This window comes from Gracilinanus agilis, chromosome 3, assembly GCF_016433145.1.
Source record: "Gracilinanus agilis isolate LMUSP501 chromosome 3, AgileGrace, whole genome shotgun sequence".
Taxonomy (NCBI): Eukaryota; Metazoa; Chordata; class Mammalia; order Didelphimorphia; family Didelphidae; genus Gracilinanus; species Gracilinanus agilis.
Genome location: NC_058132.1, coordinates 405,445,170 through 405,467,754, shown reverse-complemented (window position 1 = coordinate 405,467,754; position 22,585 = coordinate 405,445,170). Strand labels below are relative to the sequence as shown.

Below are 22,585 nucleotides of genomic sequence, written 5' to 3'. Positions count from 1 at the left end.
TGATCAAGGAGAATGAGAATCAAGAAAAGGTCATTCAAATTTGGCAACTACATTATTAGAAATTTTGGAGAGAGCAGTTTTAGTGGAATGACAAGGGCTTTAAAAATGCGAAAGGAGGGGGCAGCTGAGTAGCTCAGTGTATTGAGAGCCAGGCCTAGAGACAGGAGATCCTATGTTCAAATCTAGCCTCAGACACTTCCCAGCTGTGTGACCCTGGGCAAGTCACTTGAACCCCATTGCCTACCCTTACCCACTCTTCTGCCTTGGAGCCAATACACAGTATTGACTCCAAGATGGAAGGTAAGGGTTTTTTGTTTTTTGTTTTTAATTGTTTCTAATGCAAGAGGAGAGAAAGTAGAGTCACCTTTTCTAGACGTGTGACTTTTGGGGGAGTTTAGTCACAAGGGACAGAAGAGATAGAAAATTATAGTAGCTAGAATAGAAGAAACAAATTAGGGTTTTTTCAGGATTGGAGAGAAATGGGCATGTTTGTACCCATCAGATATGGAAAACTGAAAATAACTGATGGTGCAAATCTATTGGAGAAGATGAAATAGAATGGGATCTCTTGAATGAAGAGAGGGGTTAACTTTGTTCAGAAAAAAACAAATAAACAAAAACCCTTCTCTACTAGCAGCAATGCAATGATCCAGAACAATTCAGAAGGACTTATTTATGAGAAAGAACTATGGGAGTAGAAACACAGAAGAAAAAACAACTGCCTGAACACATGGGTTGATGGGGATATGATTCAGGATGTAGACCACCCCAGTGCAACGATCAATAATATGAAACAGGTCTTGATCAATGATACATGTAAAACTCAGTGGAATTGCATGTTGGCTACAGGGAGGAGAAAGAGACATGAATCATCTAACATTGGAAAAATATTATTAAAAAAATAAACATTTTCATCATTTGAGACAGAGTTTGTAAAAAAAGGAGAAAGTTGCAGAAGCTATCTGAGAGAAGATTCTGAAGAGAGGAAAAGAGGAAGCTCACCGTGAGTAGTATCCATTTCTTCTGTAAAATATAGGCAAGGTCCTTGGCTGAGAGAATAGGGGGAGAGAGTGCTATTTTTTAAATGAGGATGAAAAGAAAGGTTTGGGAAAAGCCACTGTGTTGGAATGGGATATTGAGTTGCTAAGGAAGGTTGAGTAGGTTTGTCTACCAGTAGCTGATATCCTTGAAAAAAATGCAAAACAGGAATAAGTAAGTCCTACACATTTTTCTAGTAATAACACAAATTCCCAAATTGGGAAGTCGGGTTAAAAGAATATCAATAATATGAAACGGGTCTTGATCAATGATATATGTAAAACTCAGTGGAATTGCATGTTGGCTACAGGGAGGAGAAAGAGACATGAATCATCTAACACTGGAAAAATATTCTTTAAAAAAAAAATAAATATTTTCATCATTTGAGACAGTTTGTAAAAAAAGGAGAATGAGGCAGAAGCTATCTGAGAGGAGAATCCCACAATAAAGAGCAACTATGGTGAAAGTGAAGCCAATGACAAAAACTGAGAACAAGAGAATGACTACAAAACACTTGAAGTAAAAGTTCAAAGGAAAACAATGCTTGGGCTTAAGTTCAGCAAGGACTGCTAATTAAGAAAAGAAGCAATAAATTTTATAAGACATAAAAATATGTTTTATAGATGAAATAAGATCACTAAGGAAAAGAAATGAGAACTATGAAGAATTAACCACTTAGAACAAGAGAGACCCACCATTTTATCCAAACAAAAGACTCCTTGGAAATAAGAGCTGACATTTTCCAAAAATTTTCTCCTTCCTTCTACTCATTTTTCAAGTAATGAAGAACAAAACTTACTGCAAATATCTATAGTCCTGCAAAACACTCTGGGGAGGGGGGGAGGGGGGAAATGGGACAGGACAAATGCGCACACACACTTAGTAGTAACAATTTTATCAACGTTAAATTATTCTATCATTTTCTTATTTTCTTTAAGAATACTGAATTAAACAAGCTATATTGGGAAAATGATTTTCTATTCCAGGATAGAAAGCCTGGATTTTAGATATCAAGCCTGGATGATTTGAGATGATGGGGAAATCCTCAGCAGTAATAAGGTAGTTAGAAGACTTGGGGGAAAGATAATGAATCTTTATGGGTTGAAAAACACTAAATTTAATATATCTCCAAGTCATCTAGTTCAAAATGTCCAATAAATAATTTGAAATGGTTGATGACCAAACATAAGACTGATGAATAAAAATTTTTTGCCACTTCAATCACCTAGACAAAAAGTTTTTGCATAACTACTTTGCTGTTCTCAAAGACAGCTTATCTGTAACATTGTCATTAATCTATATGTAACACAATATTCCTAGTTCATACAACTTTATAATAATTCATGTTTTTACTTTACCCTTCACCCCACCCCCTCAAATTCCCCTCCCCCGTAGCTAACTCACTTCTCTACTTTTCCCTTTAAAGCTTCACCTCCAGAATACTTGTGAATTCCTTGCCATAAAGTCTCTGCTCAATCATTTTTGTCATAGACTAAAACTTGCACTTTCATTACTTCCCTAAGAAAATACTAGTTGCTCTACAGTTCTTTAACAAAGTCAACACCTTAATTTATTAATTAACTCTAAATGTTTCTAGAATGTTACCTCTGGAGAGTATATGACCTGGTGTTCTCACTATGACATCTGGCTTTATGGTTTTAGTCAGATAGATTTTTTCTTTTACATATCTGTCCATCAATATTGTTTATAATTTAGAGATAAAGACAATGGCCTATCAAATTACTCCTAGCAAATACACACAGTCAGTTAATAGTGTTTAGTAAGTATTTTTCAATAATGATCATTGGATCAAAGACTTAGGGCTAGAAGGGTCATTGCAGAATTATCTAGGGCACTTTTATTTTACACAAGAAAATGAGGCTTGGTTTAAAAAAAAATCTTAGCCATTTTAAGGACTTAAAAATATTCCAATTGATGAAAAGATGACTTATCACTTGTTTATTTGGGTATATGTTTGGGAGTTTTGCTTTAATAGCATTATTCACTTAAAAATGAATAATATGGAAATATTTTGTATAATAATACATATATATAACCCAGATAAACTTGCTTGTCAGCTCCTGAAGAAGGGAGGAAAAAAGAAAGGGAGATATACAATATGGATCATATAATATAGGAAAACTTATGTGGAAACTTATTCAAAATTTTTTTAAAGTTAAAATATTGCAATTTATGAAATTACTCTTCCCTTTCTACCCAAAGTTAGATTAATATTCCAAGTACATATTACTTCTAGTAGAAAAGACTATTTCCTTGACTACTAAGCAAACTAGTTTTTCTTCAAATCAGCTTTTCAAGAAACAACATTTTGAACTGAAAATTGATTCCTATGCAAGTTACTGTTAACGATCAGGACAATGAACCCAAGAAAAGAGAAAGTAGTCCTTAGGTAACGTTTTCTAGTAAAAGTAATTTCTACTAAAATATTTAAAATATTTTGAAACATTCTGATGATGCTAAATTATGACACAGTGATCCCAAATGTGACTCTTTGGCATATTAGTCCTCACAAAACAAAACAAAAAACAAAAACAACACATTTTTCTGATAATCTTTTACTAAAGTTTTTTTGTTGCTGTGATAAAATGTAGGATCATGGAAACTATCATGGACCTTAAAATTCATATTTCAGAATATTTTAGTTCTCAGCTATTATATAAACAAGAAAATCACCTAAATTTCAAAAATAGCTTTTGACTTGCTAATTATAAACTCCAACATTAAGCATATTTATTAAGAAACTATACAAAGTAACAATTTTATCTGGAGGTAGGGAAATAGAACCCAAGAACCTACCTTTAAACTAGACTCATAGTCTGTATTCACTTTGAACATAAGCCCAAGTCGTAAATGAATTTCCTTGGCTCGACAAAAGCTGGGATCAACATAAAGCACCTCTTGAAATGCTTTAATTGCCCTGAAATAGATAGACATAAAAGATATCACTTTTTTTTCTGCTACTTACTTGCATATATTTTCTAAGGAGTACATTATATATCTTATTTTAACTCAATACCATTTTTAATTCAATAAATATTTGTACAGTACCTATCACATTCAAAGTACTATTTTTTATTTTTGGTGAATGAGTACTTAATGATAAATTCAAGAATGGAATCCTCTGACAACAGGTGCCCTAACTCCAAAGCTAGTTCTTTATACTATGTCATGCTATCTCCTGTTTTGTTACAAATGATGGTATTTATCAAAATGTACCTTGAACTGCCCCACCCGCCAGGCCCCTTGACAGTAATTTGAGGGGGAAGGAAACAGAAAGACTAACTTAGTTATGTAAATAACAGAATTGGTAGCCAATATGAAGACATCAATTACCACTTTCAGGAGTGATAGTGAATATTTGATTTCCTTTGGGATTAAATATCTAAATAAAATAATTTAGATTTTAGAAATTTATATATAGAAACAACTTTTTTTAAAAATCAATACTCTACTCCTAAAAGAGACCAGAATCTACCTTATACTTACAGTCCTTTCATTTTAAAGCTCCTCTACCTGGAAGAGCAGTACAAAGCAACAAATCAAAAGTAAGGATTAGAGCCAAGAGACCCTTGTACATGCCTTACCCCACTGGCCCGAGGGCCCTGAATGAGTCACTGAAGGCCTCTGAACCTAAGCTTCCCCACTTGTACAAGGCCAAGAACAAAATCCACCTTTAAAGGGCGCTGATGAGGGTCAAATGAGGAAAAAAATGTATGGAAAGTATTTGGCAACTTTAAATACTTTATTAAAATCTAACATTAGGCTGTCTGAGATTAAATAATAGGTATAACTGAGCTTTCTTTCATTTTTCTGTTTCTTTTTAATAGTCTAGATCAGTGATTTCCAAAGTGAGCGCCACCGCTCCCAGTGGGTGCTGCAGCGATCCAGAGGAGTGGTGATGGCCACAGGTGCATTTATCTTTCCTATTAATTGCTATTAAAATTTTTAAAAAATTAATTTCTAGGGGGCTAAGTAATATTTTTTCTGGAAAGAGAGCGGTAGGCCAAAAAAGTTTGGGAACCACTGGCCTAGATAATAATTAGCTTTTGTGAGCATAAATTAATTTGTCCCAAGGACAACATATAGGCCAGTAGTCTTTCTAAACACTGAGTACCATTCGAATTATGCCCACACAGCTAAACAACATGCATAGAGATCACTGATTACACTTGTCAGGCCAAAAGAATAGGGATAAAAAGTGAGAAAAGATCAATAGGGAAGTGGAGAAATAAAAAATAAAATGAAGAGAAAATGTATAAGATTTAGAGAATCACAATTTCTGGGTAAGAAAGGACCTCAATCTACATCTAGTCTACGCCATTTAACAAATTAAAGCAAAAAATAAAAAATCTTAAAATAAGACAGCCAAAAACATTCAATTCTGGTTTTTTATAGGTATAATTAATTTTTAATGCGATTTTCCTTATACTGAATCTAATTTGAGCTTCTGTCACTTTTATTTCTCACACTAGAGCCAAATAAGACAAAATTAATCTTTTTTTCCACAGGGCTTTCAAATAATTGAATGACTAGCCTATCTCTCCAAAGTCTTCAGTAATGTATCTAGGCACAACATTCCCAATTTTTTCAACTATCCTTCTTTAACATGAACTCAAGGCCATTCATAATAAATTAGTTGCTCAGCTCTGAAAATTTTAAGGTTATAATTTTCTTCTGACATACGAGGAGGCTAAAACTAAACATAGTACACCACAAGGTTTAGTTCGACCAGGCTAAATACAATGAGACAAATACTCCAGGATGCCCATGCTTTCATAGCTGGCATACTATACTGCTAACTATTTTAAGAAGAGAGGAATTTATTAAGTGCCCACTAACAATATGTTAAGTGCTTTACAAACATTATCTTATTATCTCTATTGATTCTTTTGACACAAGTGCAAGATTATACATTTATCCTAATTAAATTTCATTTTATTCAATTCACGCCAATGTTCTACTCTATGAATTCCTCTCTTGAATCCCCAATCTCTCATTTAGTGTGTTGCATAGTCTTCTCAGTTTGGCCATCTTGCAAAAAAGCCTTCTAAGCCTTTATCCAAGTTATTAATAAACTCTTTTGGGCCAAGCACATATCCCTAAGGCAAATATGGTTTGTGTTTTTTAACTCTTACCCTCAAATTCAGAATCAATCCTATACACTGGTTCCAAGGCAGAAGAGTGGTAAGAGATAAGCAATGGGGGGCTAAGTGACTTGCCCAGTAACCCACGGCTAGGAAGAGTTGAACCTAGGCCCTCCCATCTCTGGGCCTAGATCTAAAAATCCATTGAGCCACCTAGCTGCTCCCATGATTTGTTCTTCATGCAGAAAACTTAAGACACTTTATGATTACTACTTTGTTTTGACTGGACATTTCTCCTATAATAATGATTTCTAGAATTTTAGCAAAAATCAAGTTAAATAGCTGGGAAAATTTAATTTGAATTTACCCCAATATCCAGTTTTGTACCTACTCTGTTATTAAGCACAACACCCATTCCAGGAAGAGGCTATTTACTCCTTTGTTTTCCTTTCTTTTCCCTTTAAAATAGTTTTTTTTTTTTTTTTTGCTTAAATCCTTTATTGTATATACATCTCCTGGTGAAGTCTGAGCTCATTCAGAGCTTTGGCATTTCACCTAATATTTTAACATAACTATACTATGTTGCTTAAAAAAAAATTCAGTTGCCCATTCTTCCTTCAGTTTTCTGATCTTTTATCTAAAAATCTCAGTTGACCCATCTCTTTAGAGTGTCCCTTTTGCCTCATAGACTTTGGTTCTTTGTGTCTTCAAAATTTAATTCTTCCTGGACTAACTTTAGTTGTAGATTATTTTTGTTGAACTAAAACAGTATTGGACACTGTCCCCCCCAAAGGTCTACATCATTTCCACAGTCTAGCAGTTTTTTCCCTTTTGTCAAAAGCCAGACTTAGAATATAAATTGTTATTGTTTCCTCAATGATTTTTTAAATGTATAAATTGATAGTTTTTATTTTATACCCTCTAAATTTGGTCTACTTTTTTCAATGATAAAAAATAAATTATCAAATTAGTAGCTGCCACCTCTTTTTTGGTACAGCATATCTAAACAATTAAGTTATACACCAATCCATGACTTCGTATCACATTTGTGATCCAATTATTGAACTCATCAGTTTCTTCTTTCTATTCAAATGAGTCATATTACATTCTGACCATAACATCTACCTGACTATTATAGGAGCTAGTGTTGCTGGATAGACAAAGGACAGGCCTAGAATTATCCACTAGAATTGCTTCCATTCATTCTTTCTATTCCCCATAAATGACTCTCCATTTCCTGTTTCTATACCTTTACACTTCCTGTTCCTCTCTTCCCTTGGTCTGGAGTGCACTCTCCCATCTCACTTCCATATAATTTTCGCAGATAAATAAAAACAAACATATGAGGACAGCATTAATGTGCTGGTGTCCACGAGGATGCATTTATTAACAACTGAGTTCTTTCAAGTCTAAGTAATAACTTTAAAGAATATAAAAAACAGATAACAGAAATATGTTATGGTAGTCTCATTTTTATTTTGCAACAGGTGAATTCAATTCAGATTTTTAATGGACCGTTTTTTACCTTGTAAGGGATCTAGAGTTGCTTGATAAATTTTTATTAAGCATCTATTTTGTGTCACACACTTTGTTATGTGCTTGGGATACAAAGAGAAGAAAGCAACAAACAGTTCTTGCCCTCAAGGAGCTCACAATCTAATAGGAACACAACATAAAAGTTTTTACAAATCAAGATAAAGAATCAATAGTCAACAGAAGAAAAGTTCTACAATTAAGAGAAATTAAAAAGAAGCAAGGAGAGAGAGGGAGAGCCCTTAGAAAGAGAGTAGTCTGTTCCTGGAATGACAAGGAAGTAAATGGTACTGGATGCAATAGTAGGTGGGGAAGGGGATGGTCCTAGTGGTTGTGCTATAGAAATACTGAAAGGAGAGAAATATTGAAAGGAGAGGGGCAGGGATGAAGGGGAAAACAGGTTATAAAAAAAGGTTTAAAAAAATGTCTAAGGATTTTATATTTGATCCTGGAGGTGATATGGAGCTACTATGATTGAATGAGTAGGGTATGTGTCACTATCAAAGCTAAAAAGCTGGAGGTCACCCATTCACAATGGAGATGAACTATAAAAAAGTGTTTAATAACTAGTTGTTCCTTCATGAAGAAATTCTACCATCAATTTGATGGAATCAGAAAGTAGCTAGCTAAATGTATGAATAAAGTACTAACTATACCTTTGTTGGCCTTTAAGAAACCAATATAATTACAAGTTGTATCTAAAAATTCAGTTGAGATGGAAGGGTTCTATGAGTTGAAGGAGTCATCACTAGAAGTAGAAGGCCATGGATGTAGAATCTATCTTTCTGAGGAGTAATGTACCTTTTCATTTGTGCCTTTTTCTAGAGTCCAGGAGATTTCATTCTCCCCCTATCTCCCCCTAATTTATGACAACATTTTGCTGCAGGGCAATTTACCAAATAGAGAATAGAGATGTTTTGCCAAGAAAAGAACAGGCCCAGTGGAAAGCAACATGAAACACACAAAAAGAGAAATAAAGGTCTGCGGTATTAGAAGCATAAGTTGTTTACCAAGCACACACCTCCATAGGGGGATACAGGTAATATAAACATATATATACATATACATAAACATATATATATATAAAATCAAATTATATTGCTTCAAGTAATTATGTCAGTTCCCTAACCATACCAGTGGGTGCTCATGAGTTTTAACATTTTATCATGAACCTGGAGTAGTTGCTGCAAACTGTGAGTGCAAATAGGAATGGAACAATACTTACTATACTATACTAAGAGTATACTTACAGGGGCTTCTGAATGCTTATGCATTAGTATCTCTTGTGGTCATTATGAAAATGCATGCTAACGAGAAGTATGAATGCTACATTCTTAAGCACCTTGAATAATTTTTTGTCAATTTGTCTAAGATATCCAGGAAAACTCAAGTTCAAATACTATATCAAAGACACTTCCTAGCTATGTGATCCTGTCTAAGTCATTGAACTTGTGTAATATTCAAACTCTGAGAGTTGTGACAAGGACCCATGGTCTGAGATCCATAGGTCAACCCTCCAAGATAAGAGATCAATGTCCAAGGCCAAGGGTTCCAGGCCAAGGGTCCAAAGCCAAAGGCCTTGTCAGATGGCTGTCAGGATATTTATATCCTCTGGCCAACTGCCTTTCCTCTTGTCCTCTCAGCATCTGGGAACATTCCAATGTCTCCAACTGTCTTCACCTGTCAATCAAGGTGAGACTCACAACTCCCAAAGTTTGAATATGACATTTGTCAGTCTCAAGTTTCCTTTTATGTAAAATGCTATATAAATTAAGGGTATTATTATTATTGTTGTTGTTGTCATTACTTATGTATAGAATACTGATCCACACAATAATATCTACACAAGAACCTAGATACTATAAATAATTAAATCCCATTTTATTTTTATACCTCTCTGGGATTTTTCTGAACTTATTTCATTTCCTTTATGCTATGTCCTAGTGAGGAATAAGTTCAGATCTATACTTGGATTGCCCTTAGTGTTACAGGTATACACTGGAGTGGACTGACATATCCTATGTGTTCTAGTGACTAGGATTACTGTCTAAAGGAAAAAATACCACAGGAGACTTATAATTCACTTAAAGTTATACAGGTTCTAAGAAGGAAATAAGGATGATTTAATAAACATAAAGCTCAAATATCAACTTTGGCTTTTGAGGGAGTTAAAAAAATTATAACTTAAAATATTTTTCTGAAAATATACCTATGAACTAACAATTTTTATTACAAGTCATTGTTTCTAACACTGAGGATATGGAAACAGCAAAGCAATGAGTGTATTTAATGGGGAGTTAATAAATGTTTGTCGAACAAACGGAAAATGCTATCACTTTCAAATTCCTCATTACCAAGTTTCTGGAGAAAAGCAAAATATACCAAATGATAAAAAATATTCCATAAATATAATTTTGGATTCACCAAGTTATTTCCTTTCATGTACTATTTTGTCTATTTTATTGCCCAGCAGTCCAACACAGTGTTATCTGTTCTCAGTGGGCTGACCACTTCAAAATCCTAAAAATGTCACTTATATATTCATTTCTTCTAAAACTCTGTTTCTGTTTCTTTTTCCATTTTCCTTTCCCTCTCAAATTACTGAGCATCTGTCATTCATATAACATTTTAGTCACAGTCGTTTCATTTCAGATGTCTCTGAAAGGGGTTGAAATAATAAATGGAAGAACAAATGTGCCAAGGGCTAGGACCAAATATATTTGAAAAAAACTATACATACACAGGATGCTGAAGGTTAAATTTGCTAGGTTACATTTCTCAAAGACAGGGAACATGAGAAATTACTATAAAGCTTTAAAATATCATATAGAGATATAAAGATGACACTGGTTAATTTACATCCTAGCATTTTAATTAAAACATATATCCCAATGAAAGATCAAACAATACTAATGTTGTACCGAAGTATTTAAATGAAATTCCTTTCAGGGAAGATAGAGTAGGGAATAAGCATTTATTTAGTGCCTACTATGTGCCAAGCACAGTGCTAAATGTCTTTTGTTATTATTTCATTTAATCTTTACAAAAATTCTGCAAGGTATGTCCTATCATGATCTCCATTTTACAAATGGAAAAACCAAGGCAAAAAGAAGCTATTTGCTTAGGGTCATTAAAGTAGTATCTGAGAGAAAATTTAAGCTCAATTCTTCTTAACTCTAGCGCCAGTACTCTATCTACTGTGCCATCAGTTTACCCAAAAACTTGCAACAAAAACGAACAGTTAAAAAAGAATATGGACTTATTTGGTTGTGAAATATGTCATTTTGTATGTAATTTTACATAATTATGCTCATTTTTTAAAAATTATTTTAAGGAGGTTCTATATTTTACATTACCAATCAAAATGCAAGCACTTTTCCAACAATAAAGTTCTAGTATCTGGGATTTCTCATCTTGTCATTCTCTAAATCCAAATGTAAATTAACTTATTTAAAATAAGAGGTTAACAGGTTTTACGAACTGTCCCATACAGTTCAACTTGGTAGAGAGTAAGTGCTAAGGAAAAATAAAATCCTTCTTCAAACCTTCATATAGAAAAAGGATTTTTTAAAATCAGTTCTCCAATTATTGTTTGCTACAACTCTGTAGAAAGGACATGTGAAATTTTAAAACCTAGGTTCAAATTTGTAATTGTTATCAGGTTAATTGTTTAGTCCCATAATACTTAGTGGACAATACTCCTACATCTTTCAATATTCTTACTAATGGTATAATTATGTAGTTCAGTAGTACAAACACACTCATCCTTTTCACTCTAAAAACTAAATATCCTCAAGGCTAATTCAATCAACAATTTCATATTAATAAAATTCTGAAGATGATTTCATGTAAAAAGAGCTTATATTAATTTTGAGAAACTATATAAAACTGATTTCACAAAGTTAAGAATTCAAGACTAGTATGATTAAAGTGATTAATCAAGATGAGTACAAGAAAGAGACAGAAATTGAATCCATAACACATCATTGGTGTAGATTCTCTTGCGGAGGAAATTCTATCATACAGGCTGCCTTCAACCTCTCTGTCCCTCACAGAGTCTAAACAGAGTTGCCCATAACAGATGTTCCCAGGTTCACATAACCAGTACATGTCAAAAGTGTAACTTTGATGCCAAGCTTTCTAGTTTAAAGGTCAGTTCTTTATCCAGAAAAGCAAGCTATTGACACTACAATGACATAAAATCCAAATAGAAAAATCCAAATAGAATAAATACAAGACAAAATATAAGACAAAAGAGTCTTAAAAGGTTCCCAGGAAATAAAATCTAAGTGTATAAATGGATAAGATCAATACTGGAGTAACAAGGCAAAAAGCACTTTTGCTCTTGCCTTACTATCTATTCTACTCACTGTGGCTGATATATATTGTAGAAATTTAACAAATTAATCATGATTTATGAAAAAATATGTTAAAGGATGAAAAACAGCTCTCAGAAGGGTAAGGTGATAAAAATATGAAATACTAGATTTACATTTTAGAATGATAATACTTGTTATATTGAAAAAAAGTCCTTTTATACTTATATTTCATGGTGGGTTTGTGTTGTTTTTTAAAGAAATGGGTGGGTGAGCAGGTGGAAGCAGGGTGGAACAGCTGGGTTGCTCAGAGGATTGAGAGCCAGGTCTAGACACGGGAAGAGGTTCTAGGTTCAAATCTAGCCTCAGACACTTCCTAGCTGGGTGAACCTGGGCAAGTCACTTAACTTCCACTGCCTAGCCCTTACCATTCTTCTGCCCTGGAACCAATACATAGTATTGCTATTAAGACAGAAGGTAAGGGTTTGAAAAAAAAGAAAAGAAATAGGCATTTTTTCCTCATCTACTAACATTATAAAAGACAACCAAACTTTGAATGAATTAATAACTGATCATAATTCCTAACTATAATTCCAGAGACCTGGTGAAGAAACTTATTAAGCACAATGACCAGTACAAAGAAGGCACTTACTACATAGTGGGGAACTGAAGTGTGCTGCCCACCACCTGACAGAGAAATGATAAGATTCAGAATAATGAATGAGATTTTTTAAACAAAGCCAATGAGGTGAATTTCTTTTGCTTGACTATGGATACTTAATTTTTTTCTATGTTTTCAGTGTCAGGGAAGGAAGTAGGAAGAGAAAGGGAGAAAACAGGTTTTAATTGAAGGGAAAAAATTGAATTTTTTTTTTTAAAGTATATATAGTCCTGATGTACTCTGTTCTAATCTTCCCCAGTCAGACCATATAAGAAAGTCTATGCTTCCATGCAATTTAAAAAAAAAAAAGTAATAATGACAAATACTCCGCAGAAGACGGAGAATAGGTTAATGAGGGGCTTAAAGATGAGGGCATTCAAGGAGTAACTAGAGAAAATGGAAACATTAAGACTGAAGACATCTTGGGAGGATGATTGAACCACCATAATTCAAGTATTTCAAAGGTAGGCAAGTTGAAAAATTGTCCCAGATTTTATATGGAGAATTTCTGGCCATGTAAAAGCTGAGATAGGTATTTTTCTGGATTTCTTTCAGATTCTGTAATATGTTTTCTATTCTTTAATAAAGAGTAGCTCCTTCTAAAGTCTCAAAGTTCTTTAAGCTGGAGTCTATGAATGTCTAAAAAAAGTTTTCACAATTGTATCTCAATATAATTGTTTTCTTGGTAGTTTTTTATACTTAAAAATATTAATCTGTGAAGATGAGTCCATTCCAGCAAAAAGGTTATGGACTTCTTATTTAAATTGATAATGGAAAAGAAATAAATTGTGATTCACTAATAAATAAGGAATAGTTATCCTAAAAATGAGAACTGATTAACTAAAGTAAAATGGGCTGCCTCAGAAGGTAGTGGATTCTCTTATTTGAGGTCTTCAAATGATACCTAGATAGCAACTTCCTCTAGTATATTCTAAAAAGGGATTTTCAGCCATGTAAGGGATTGACTAGATGATTATGAAGGTCTTTTTCTAAGTTCTCTTAAATGGCACTTTGCCTACCCCTTTTCTCCTAGAAATGCATACAGTCCACTAGAATATCTTTCCCTTTCTTGCCACTCATTTCCTGTCACTCAGGGATTTTCAATTAAAAGCCAGTAAGAACGGCAACAGAGTATTAACATTATGGCTAAAAAAATTATACACTTAACTGTAAACATCAAGGAAACAAATATTGTATTATAGAAGGGGTTTTTTTTGAGTAGTTTATCATTTGTGTACTTTTCCCCATTTATTCATTTTTCATACATTTCATTTAGATTACATGATTATATAGCATTTATACTCTGTACTTTGGGATCTGCTAACTTTGATATATTAAAAAATATTTCAATATAATTTTTCATTTTTTTTGCAACATAATGGGGGAAGGAGTTCCCTTCCCACAGCAGTGCCCATTAATACTGATCACAGAATAGTATTCCAATACCATTATATAACACTAATATAATTGTACCGCAATTGTGGGGAACTGAACATTTTGCAACATTTTTGTAGTAAACAAAGAATGTCTTCAAGTGAATATAACTTTGCTTTTATAATAATTTCAAGGTGCATCCAAAGACTTTGATTTTTTAAAAATTCTACAAAAGGCTAATGTCCTCTAACTTTGTTTGTAAAATGCAATAATCTCCATACCACCATATGACTCAAACTGTTGCTTTATAGCTTCTGTGTTTAAGTAATTTTTTAAATGTTTTGCAACTCTGATGGATATGAGATGGCATACCACTTACATAAATTTTCATTTCATGGATAATTAGTGACCTTGAACATTTTTCAAGCTATTAAATTGGTATCTTCAATAGCTTTATTTGGGGGAAGGTGGCCACTTTATTTAATATTTTTATTTATCATTAAATACTTTTTCCAGGCTGTAATTTTCCTTCCTACATCAATTATTTCTTTCTTTCTATTGACATTGTCTGGTCTGTATGAAATAGCATATGCCTTGTCCAAAACAATTCCTTCTTTTTGAATGATGAAACACTCCCACCCATCTCTCCAAAACAACAGATATATTCTTGTCGTTTTTTAGTTTATTTTTCACTGTCAAAGTCAATCATCTAGCTAAAACTAAACAATGTGAATAATGAGGTATTTTTTTTGGCCATAATACTAACCAAATTTTCCCACCTTTATTTAATAATAAAGGAATTCTTTCTCTACTTTAAAATTTTTCTAGGTTAATCAAATACCAGCTCTTATATCTAACAGTTTTGTGTCTTCTGTCTCTTTTCTGTTCCATTTAACTTCAATTTTTTGCAAAGTGGCATAAAGTTTAAGCCTAATATTGTGAAATAAAGTCTAATATTGTGAAAGTATTCCATTAGTTAACGACCTCTACAAAAATGTTACATGACATTAATTATCCAATTTTATCATTACTTCTTCCTGGTGAATATGGATGCTTTGAATTAAATCTATAAATATATGTGGAAACTACAACCACTGTTTTTTATGTACAGTTTAATAGCTGTCTTCATAGATTTATGTGTATATCTAGAAAAAGTAATCACTTCAAAAGAGAACATAAAACATCTCATACTGTTTCATTTGTCTCAAAATAGCTAAATGTTGTTGAGTCTATAGGGCGATAGATATTGTTAAGAGAAGTGTTAGACTGTTCAATCTTGGCAGAGGAATCTGAGAGTTTACTACAGATTTTTGTTTTTGTTGTTGTCATTATTCAATTGTTTTCAGTTGTGCCTGATTCTTTTTGACCCCTTTTGGGGGCTTTTCTTGGCAAAGTACCGGAACAGTTTGTCATTTTCTTCTCTAGCTCATTTTATAGATTAGGATACTGAGGCAAGCAAGGTCAGTCATACTGCTAGTAAGTGTCCAAGGCTGGATTTAAACTAAGGCCTTCCTCACTCCAGGGCTGGCACCATCCACAGCACTACATAGGAGCCCTCAGATTACACAAATTAATTTCCTTTGTAAAAATTAAAAGAAAAGCCATAGTATCTTTTCTGTTGGTTAACAATCATGTTATTAAACATAAATGGAAAGTAGTATGAAGATGAAAAGTTCTAGATTCAAAGAGAGTGCCTAATACAGTACCTGGGTATATTATAAGAGGCTCACCATACATTTTTGACTATTGATTTACTTTTTATCTCATCATTTTGGGGAAAACATTTATTACCTAAATTATTCTGTTGAGGCTACTGAAGTTTCTAGCTGTTTTTCTGAATCCACTCTTTAAATGCTTTTTTCCTAATTACTTTAATTGTTCTAACTAGAAATGGCAATGGTGTTTAAATGTGTTTTTAGTCGGATTTTCTCCTATGACTTAATAGGCAGGATTATCTATGACTAATTCACAAAAACCTATACATAAAATCAAATACAATATTATATAGAAATTTAAGAATCATTTAATCTAGGCCCCTTCCTTATAAAGAAAAAGAAGCTTACCCAACACATCATAAAAGGTTCTAGGCAACAAAGCCAGAATTTAATAACCCCAGATTAATTCTAATTTCAAATCCATCATTCTTCCCACTACACTAATACTCCTTTTCATAAGTTGACCATGAAATGAAGCTTCAGGTAAGAAGAAGGCAATGTTCCTTGGTTTCACATTTAAAGATGTCTTTTTGTCTAGGATGGATAATGACATGTAAACATAATCATGCAAAATGGGCCCTCACAATTCTTAAGCTCTGATACCTTTAATCCAATGTTTATTATAAAAAATGTGAAAATGCATTATAATTTTACACATACACTATATATTTTATATATGTGCATATTTTTAAAAGGGGGGGAAAATATTAGTTTTAGTCTGACTTACCATTGAAATGCATTGTAATGGAAGTAGACCAAACCAAGGCCATACAAAAAGGCAGCATTCTGTAAAGAAAAGAATTTTTTTTAAGAAAGACATACAGAACTCATATTTTAGAAATCCATCTCTTGAAAACAGATATAAATATATGACATTTTCTTCTATAATATACCATTACCAACAAACTCATAAATGACAAAGGGATAAGGGAAAAATCAGAATAAGAGCCTTATAATACTACACTGAAAACCTACCAGAATAAGATTTCACCATATCATACTTTTCCAAACTTTTCTGCTTGATATTTTTAATACAGCAGCAGTATGCCCAGAAGACAGTATTCTGAAATTTTCAGAGACAATCTCTACATTAAGACATAATTTATTTTATATACCCCTTGAACTTTATTCTGCTATTTCTTACACTGTTCTCTATCTTTTGCACTCAATTCTTGTCTCAAATTCAACTTCATATCTCTATGATCGAAATGATCTCACTAGAGATTTTGATATAAATCAAACCCCCAAAAAATTGTTCATAAAAACTAGGAACTTGCTAAAACTTATTGCTGATACATAAAAACAAAGTACAGAATAAGGACTTATTTAACCTTGCTGTAACCTTTAAAAATGTTAAGCAACTTATATCAATCAATGCATGGTATAAAATTTTGGTACAAACAAATTCCTGCCAGATTGCTTTCAGTGTCAACGGTCAATTTATATTCCAGGAGTTCAGATTATTTCCATTTTTGACTAACACCATATTATATTTGGATATGAACAATATGAAGGGGGAAAGAGGAAGAAAGTGGAGAAGATAGCAAAACCCTTGTAAAATTATTATATCCAAAAATGTGTCTCATTCTGCATATTAGTATATCACTTCCCTATCAAAAAGTAGATAGCAGTCTTCATCCTTAGTCCTCTCAGATTATGGCTGATCATCAAGGCAACATTGAAAAGAGTTCTCCAGTCATTCAATTTTAGTCAATTTTATAATATTGTTCTTACAATATCAATTGATTTATGGGTTCTCCTCGCTTCCTGATGCATGAGTTTATACAACAGTTTCTAGGTTTCTTTGCAATCACTTCTTTATCTTTTTTTACACAATGGAATTCCATTACATTAATATACCATAAAGTACCTAGCCATTCAAGTCCAGTTAACAAGAATTTGTTAATGACTACTAGACACTTTATTGAAAGCCTAAGTGACAGGCATTCCCTTAGTTTCAAAATGCTTGTCAGTACAAAAGTCGCTGCTATAAGTATTCATACGGTCCTCTTTCTTTGGTCTCTTTAGGGTAGCAGTCCTATTATTGTTGGGTCAATGAGCATGCACAGTTTAGTGGCTTTTTGGCATAGTTCCAATTTGCTTTCCAGGCTGTTTATACCAATCCACAGTTCCACCAACAATGTACTGATGAATCTATTTTCACATGTGTGGATAGAATTTGCTCCCTTACCCAGCATCCTATTTGCATGCTCAAACTGAGTGTGAACATTGTGGGTGTACATACAGAAGATAAAGTTTTCATGTTACCTCACCTCTCTCTTTTTCCCTGAACACGGCTGTTGCAGCTGGCATTTAGCCAGGCAAGAGAATTTATACATGTGGTCTTACTTTAGCTAGAAAATTAGGCTTTGAACTTATTTCTTTTTTTTTTTATATCTCCTGCTTCAAGTCTTATTAATAAACTTTGCAAAACTAATACTTGAAGTTATTGCTATTAATTTAAATTTTACACACATAGTCACTCCAACATTTGTCATTTTCCATTTTTCTCAACTTTGTCTATCTGAAATATATGAGACAGAGCCTCAGAGTAGCTCTAAATGACATTTCTCCAATTATAAATAATTAGGAGTATTTTCATTCATAAGTATAGATAGCTATAAAGAGTTTTCCTTTCCATTTCATACCGTAAGACAATATATCAACTAGATAATGACTCCATTCTTATAATTTCAATCAGTTCTCATTTACCCTAGAAACAAGATCTTTTAGCAAAAAAATGTTGCTATAAGAATCTGGGAGAAAAACATTTTTTAATTAAACGACATGTTATTGAGTAGGATGCAAGGGAATAGCATTATTAACTGTGACAATCATCAAGGGAAAAGGAGATGGTGGTCATGACCATACAAATATGAAAATGAAAATCATATCTAAAAAGTCATCTATGTTTATTTAATTGTAATAATTTTGAATCCCCAAACCAACTTACCTAAAAGATCCAAAGGAACTATGTACTAATAAGAAAATTGTTAATTCACAACTCTCAAACCCTATCAAATAAAGGAAATATTCCTGCATATGGTAATGGTCTTATAAAAGCATACAAAAATATGATATAGAAATGAGCAAGGTAAATTGGTTTTGCAGACTAATTTTAAAAATAAGAGATTTTTCTCTTAAAATACATTACATATGAAAATTAATATAAAAATAAAAAGATAAAGAAGCAACATCTAGAACTAAAAGTCACCTGAAAAGTCACCTAGATACAACTCCCTTCTTTTAAGTGAGGAAACTGAGGCCATAGAAGTTAGGTTATTTGTTCAAGTTCCCAGGTATGCTGCGTCATAGACAAGAATAATAATTAATAGCATATATTCAGTTCAGATCCTTTGTTATTTCTACTCAACCACATATTTTGCATTGAAGAATCCTAAATTAAGACGTGTGTACTTAAAATGACTCACTATAAAACATTAATATATTAATAAAACTAAAAAATAGCATGTGATCTTCAGTAAATCACTTCACAACAATGGGCCTCAGTTACTTCATCTGTAAGGGAACCAGAGAGCCTCAAAGATCCCTTTTAGCTCTCAAGTTATGAACCTACCACGCAAGCTTAAAAGAAATTAAATTTTTATTATATACATATAATAAAAAGTATATATAATAAATATACTTAATAATATATATTTGATACAATATATTTAATAAAAATTTAAATATAAAAATATAGTAAAAAGTAATTAACACCTAAAACAAATTATTTAAATTTCTTATTATATTCTAGATGGGCTGTCACTATTATTTAAAAGTATTTGAACATAACTTCCTATGGCTTCTATATGAGTCATACTTATAGCATCATAATTCTCTGCAATGCATTAACACTATAACAGGATCAATAATCAACAGAAGTCTGCTGATAATACAAAGTTGAAGTCAAGGCAAGAAAGTGAAGGGGGGGGGGGGGGGCAGCTGGGTAGCTCAGTGGATTGAGAGTCAGGCCTAGAGACGGGAGGTCCTAGGTTCAAATCCGGCCTCAGACACTTCCCAGCTGTGTGACCCTGGGCAAGTCACTTGACCCCCCATTGCCTACCCTTACCACTCTTCCACCTATAAGTCAATACACAGAAGTTAAGAGGGTTTAAAAAAAAAAAAAAGAAAAGAAAAGAAAGTGAAGGATTTAGAACATAGGAAACGGCAAGGATGAGACAATTTTGGAACTGAATAGCTTGGCTTTGAATTCTGGGACCATAAAATAAAAGGTTTTTACACTGGAAATGAGTACACACACATGAACTAAAAAGGGTTGATAAAGTGGATAAACTTTACTGTCTTTCAAATTTAATCAAGAGGTTTTAAATGGGGCAAAGAGAAATGACCTACCTAAATTTATTAATATACACTATATAGAACAGATTTATCTCTTTAAATTATTTAACAGGATGACTAATAATAGTAAAGGCACTATTAGTTACAATAGAAAAAACTAAGCAGCACAGCACCCACTCTTCAAATGTACACAACTTTGCAGTATATTGGCAATAAAGAGGAACCAGGAGTCTAATGGAAGAAAGCAAATTTGAACTCAGAAGAATCATTAGAATTGAAGTTTCTGGAAGGGACACTCTAAACTAAAGAGGAGAGATAATGCAATTAGTCTAGGTATGCTAAATTATAAGAAATGAAAAATTATAAATAACCACATGAAATCATACTCTAGTGTCTTAGTAATATAATTACCATAGTAATGGTAAAGTTCTTTCTAAATTTTCTCTCCAGCACTTAGCAAGATCTCCTTCCATTGAGTTAACCAGTCAGAGGAAAACTAAGTAAAACAGAAATAGGGCTATAGATCTGGAAGATAGGATTAAATATGGCTTCTTCGTTGATCCAGTAATACTACTACTAGGTCTGTATTCCAGAGATGAAGGGAGGGGAAAGGGGGGGAGGAGGGGAAAGAACCAAAGGAGGAGAGAAGGACCTACTTGCACCCAAATTAAAATTATACTTGCTCTTTTTGTGGTGGCACAGAATTGTAAATTAAAGGGATGTCCATCAATTGGGGAACAGTTGAAAAAAAAATGTGGTATATGATAGTGATGGAAATACTATTATGCTGTAAGGAATGATGAACAGGATGATTTCAAAAAAAGATGGAAAGATCTTCATGGTCTGATGCAGAGTGAAATAGGCAGAGCTAGGAAAACATTGTATTGTGGAATGATCAACTTTGATAGGCTTGGCTAATATTAGCAATATAATGATCCAGGACAATTCTGAGAAACTTTGTGACAAAAGAATGCCATTCATTTTCAGAGAAAGAACTAATGGAGTAAGAATACAAAGAAAAGTATGTGATTTTTCAAATGTTTATTTGGATTTATATTTTGGGGCTTGGGTTTTATGATTACTCACAAAAATGAACAATATGGAAATGTTTTGCATAATATATATACAACCCAGATGGAATTGCCATCTAGCATTGGGAGGGGGAGGTATGAGAATAATTTGGATCATATAATTTAAGAAAACCTGTGTGTAAATTTATATATTACACACACACACACACACACACACACACACACACACACACACACACACACACCCCTGGCCAAGTCATTGAACTTCTCTTCCTCAGTTTCCTAAACTGTAAAGTGAAAATAAAAAAAGCTTCTAGATCTATCCAAGATTGTTGTGAGAATCAAATGAGGTATTTATCAAAAGTACATAGTAGAGGGGCAGCTGGGTAGCTCAGTGGAGTGAGAGTCAGGCCTAGAGACAGGAGGTCCTAGGTTCAAACCCGGCCTCAGCCACTTCCCAGCTGTGTGACCCTGGGCAAGTCACTTGACCCCTATTGCCCACCCTTACCAATCTTCCACCTATGAGACAATACACCGAAGTACAAGGGTTTAAAAAAAAAGAAAAAAAATTCAAAAAAAATTCAAAAAAAAAAAAAAAAGTACATAGTAGGGACTTAATAAATGCTTTTTCCCTTCCATTGATTCCATCATCTCCTCCCCTGCCTCTCACAGACCCGATGATATCATATATCCCCCAAAACATTAATTACCAGATTATTCTGATATTTTCTCCAGATTTAATATTTTCCTCACATTCTTCCTCTGCACCACGATCAAGAATTCTAAAATTCATCATGCAAAAAAATTTTATTATCATTCCATCTTTCCCTAGGACATAATCTTCCTAAAATCAAGTTGGCACTACAGTACAGTTCTCTGAACATTACCCTCCAAACTGCTTTAAAATGACATCTCAAATAAGGTTCTGGAGTAGCAGAGACAAGAAAAAGGGGAAAGGGAAGGGTCTAAAAGAAGTGACATTTTTTTTCAGTCCAACATAACTTAGAAGATCAGAAGGACACTTGTATTCCACTGGCTTGTGGATTAACACAGACTGCACAAACAGTGGGCCTCAGAAGCAGTTGTAAAAGGTAACAGAAGTTCCAGACTTCTAAGCCCAGAGATATTAAAGGAACTAGACAATTGGTGAGAAAGCAATTACAGGAGATCATGGTAATAGAAGAGAGAGGAATGGGAGCCTTCAGGCAACTTCGTAGCCCAAAGTATGAAGGAAATGTCACGCACTTGACCTCATCTCCTATTAACTGTGAGGCCAGGACTCTGTGCCAGGAAATCATCCTGAAAGAACAAAATACTAAGATTGAAAGTCAAATAAGGATAGTAAAAGAAAAGGGAAGGGGGGTGGGGGGGTGGGGAAGAGAGGAGAGAAGAACTGCCCAAAGAGGATAGAAAAGCTCACTTAAGAAAATTCCTTAAGAATTAGAATTTGAAAAAGGAAAGCTAAAGACTGCACAAGACATCAAGAATTAAACGAAATCAAAAGAATGAA

General features: G+C 33.4%; 1 protein-coding gene across 5 annotated transcripts in view; it reads right to left on the bottom strand.

Annotated features, from left to right (window-relative positions):
- KDM6A (lysine demethylase 6A) overlaps positions 1 to 22,585 on the bottom strand; it is a 260,558-nt gene that overhangs the window by 116,778 nt on the left and 121,195 nt on the right. For all 5 annotated transcript variants that reach the window (XM_044670194.1, XM_044670190.1, XM_044670191.1 and 2 more), the window contains exons 5-6: positions 16,470 to 16,528; positions 3,856 to 3,976 (exon numbers count right to left, since the gene is read on the bottom strand). In XM_044670194.1, coding sequence (XP_044526129.1) covers positions 3,856 to 3,976; positions 16,470 to 16,528 — 180 coding nt within the window. The remainder of the gene's footprint in view (positions 1 to 3,855; positions 3,977 to 16,469; positions 16,529 to 22,585) is intronic.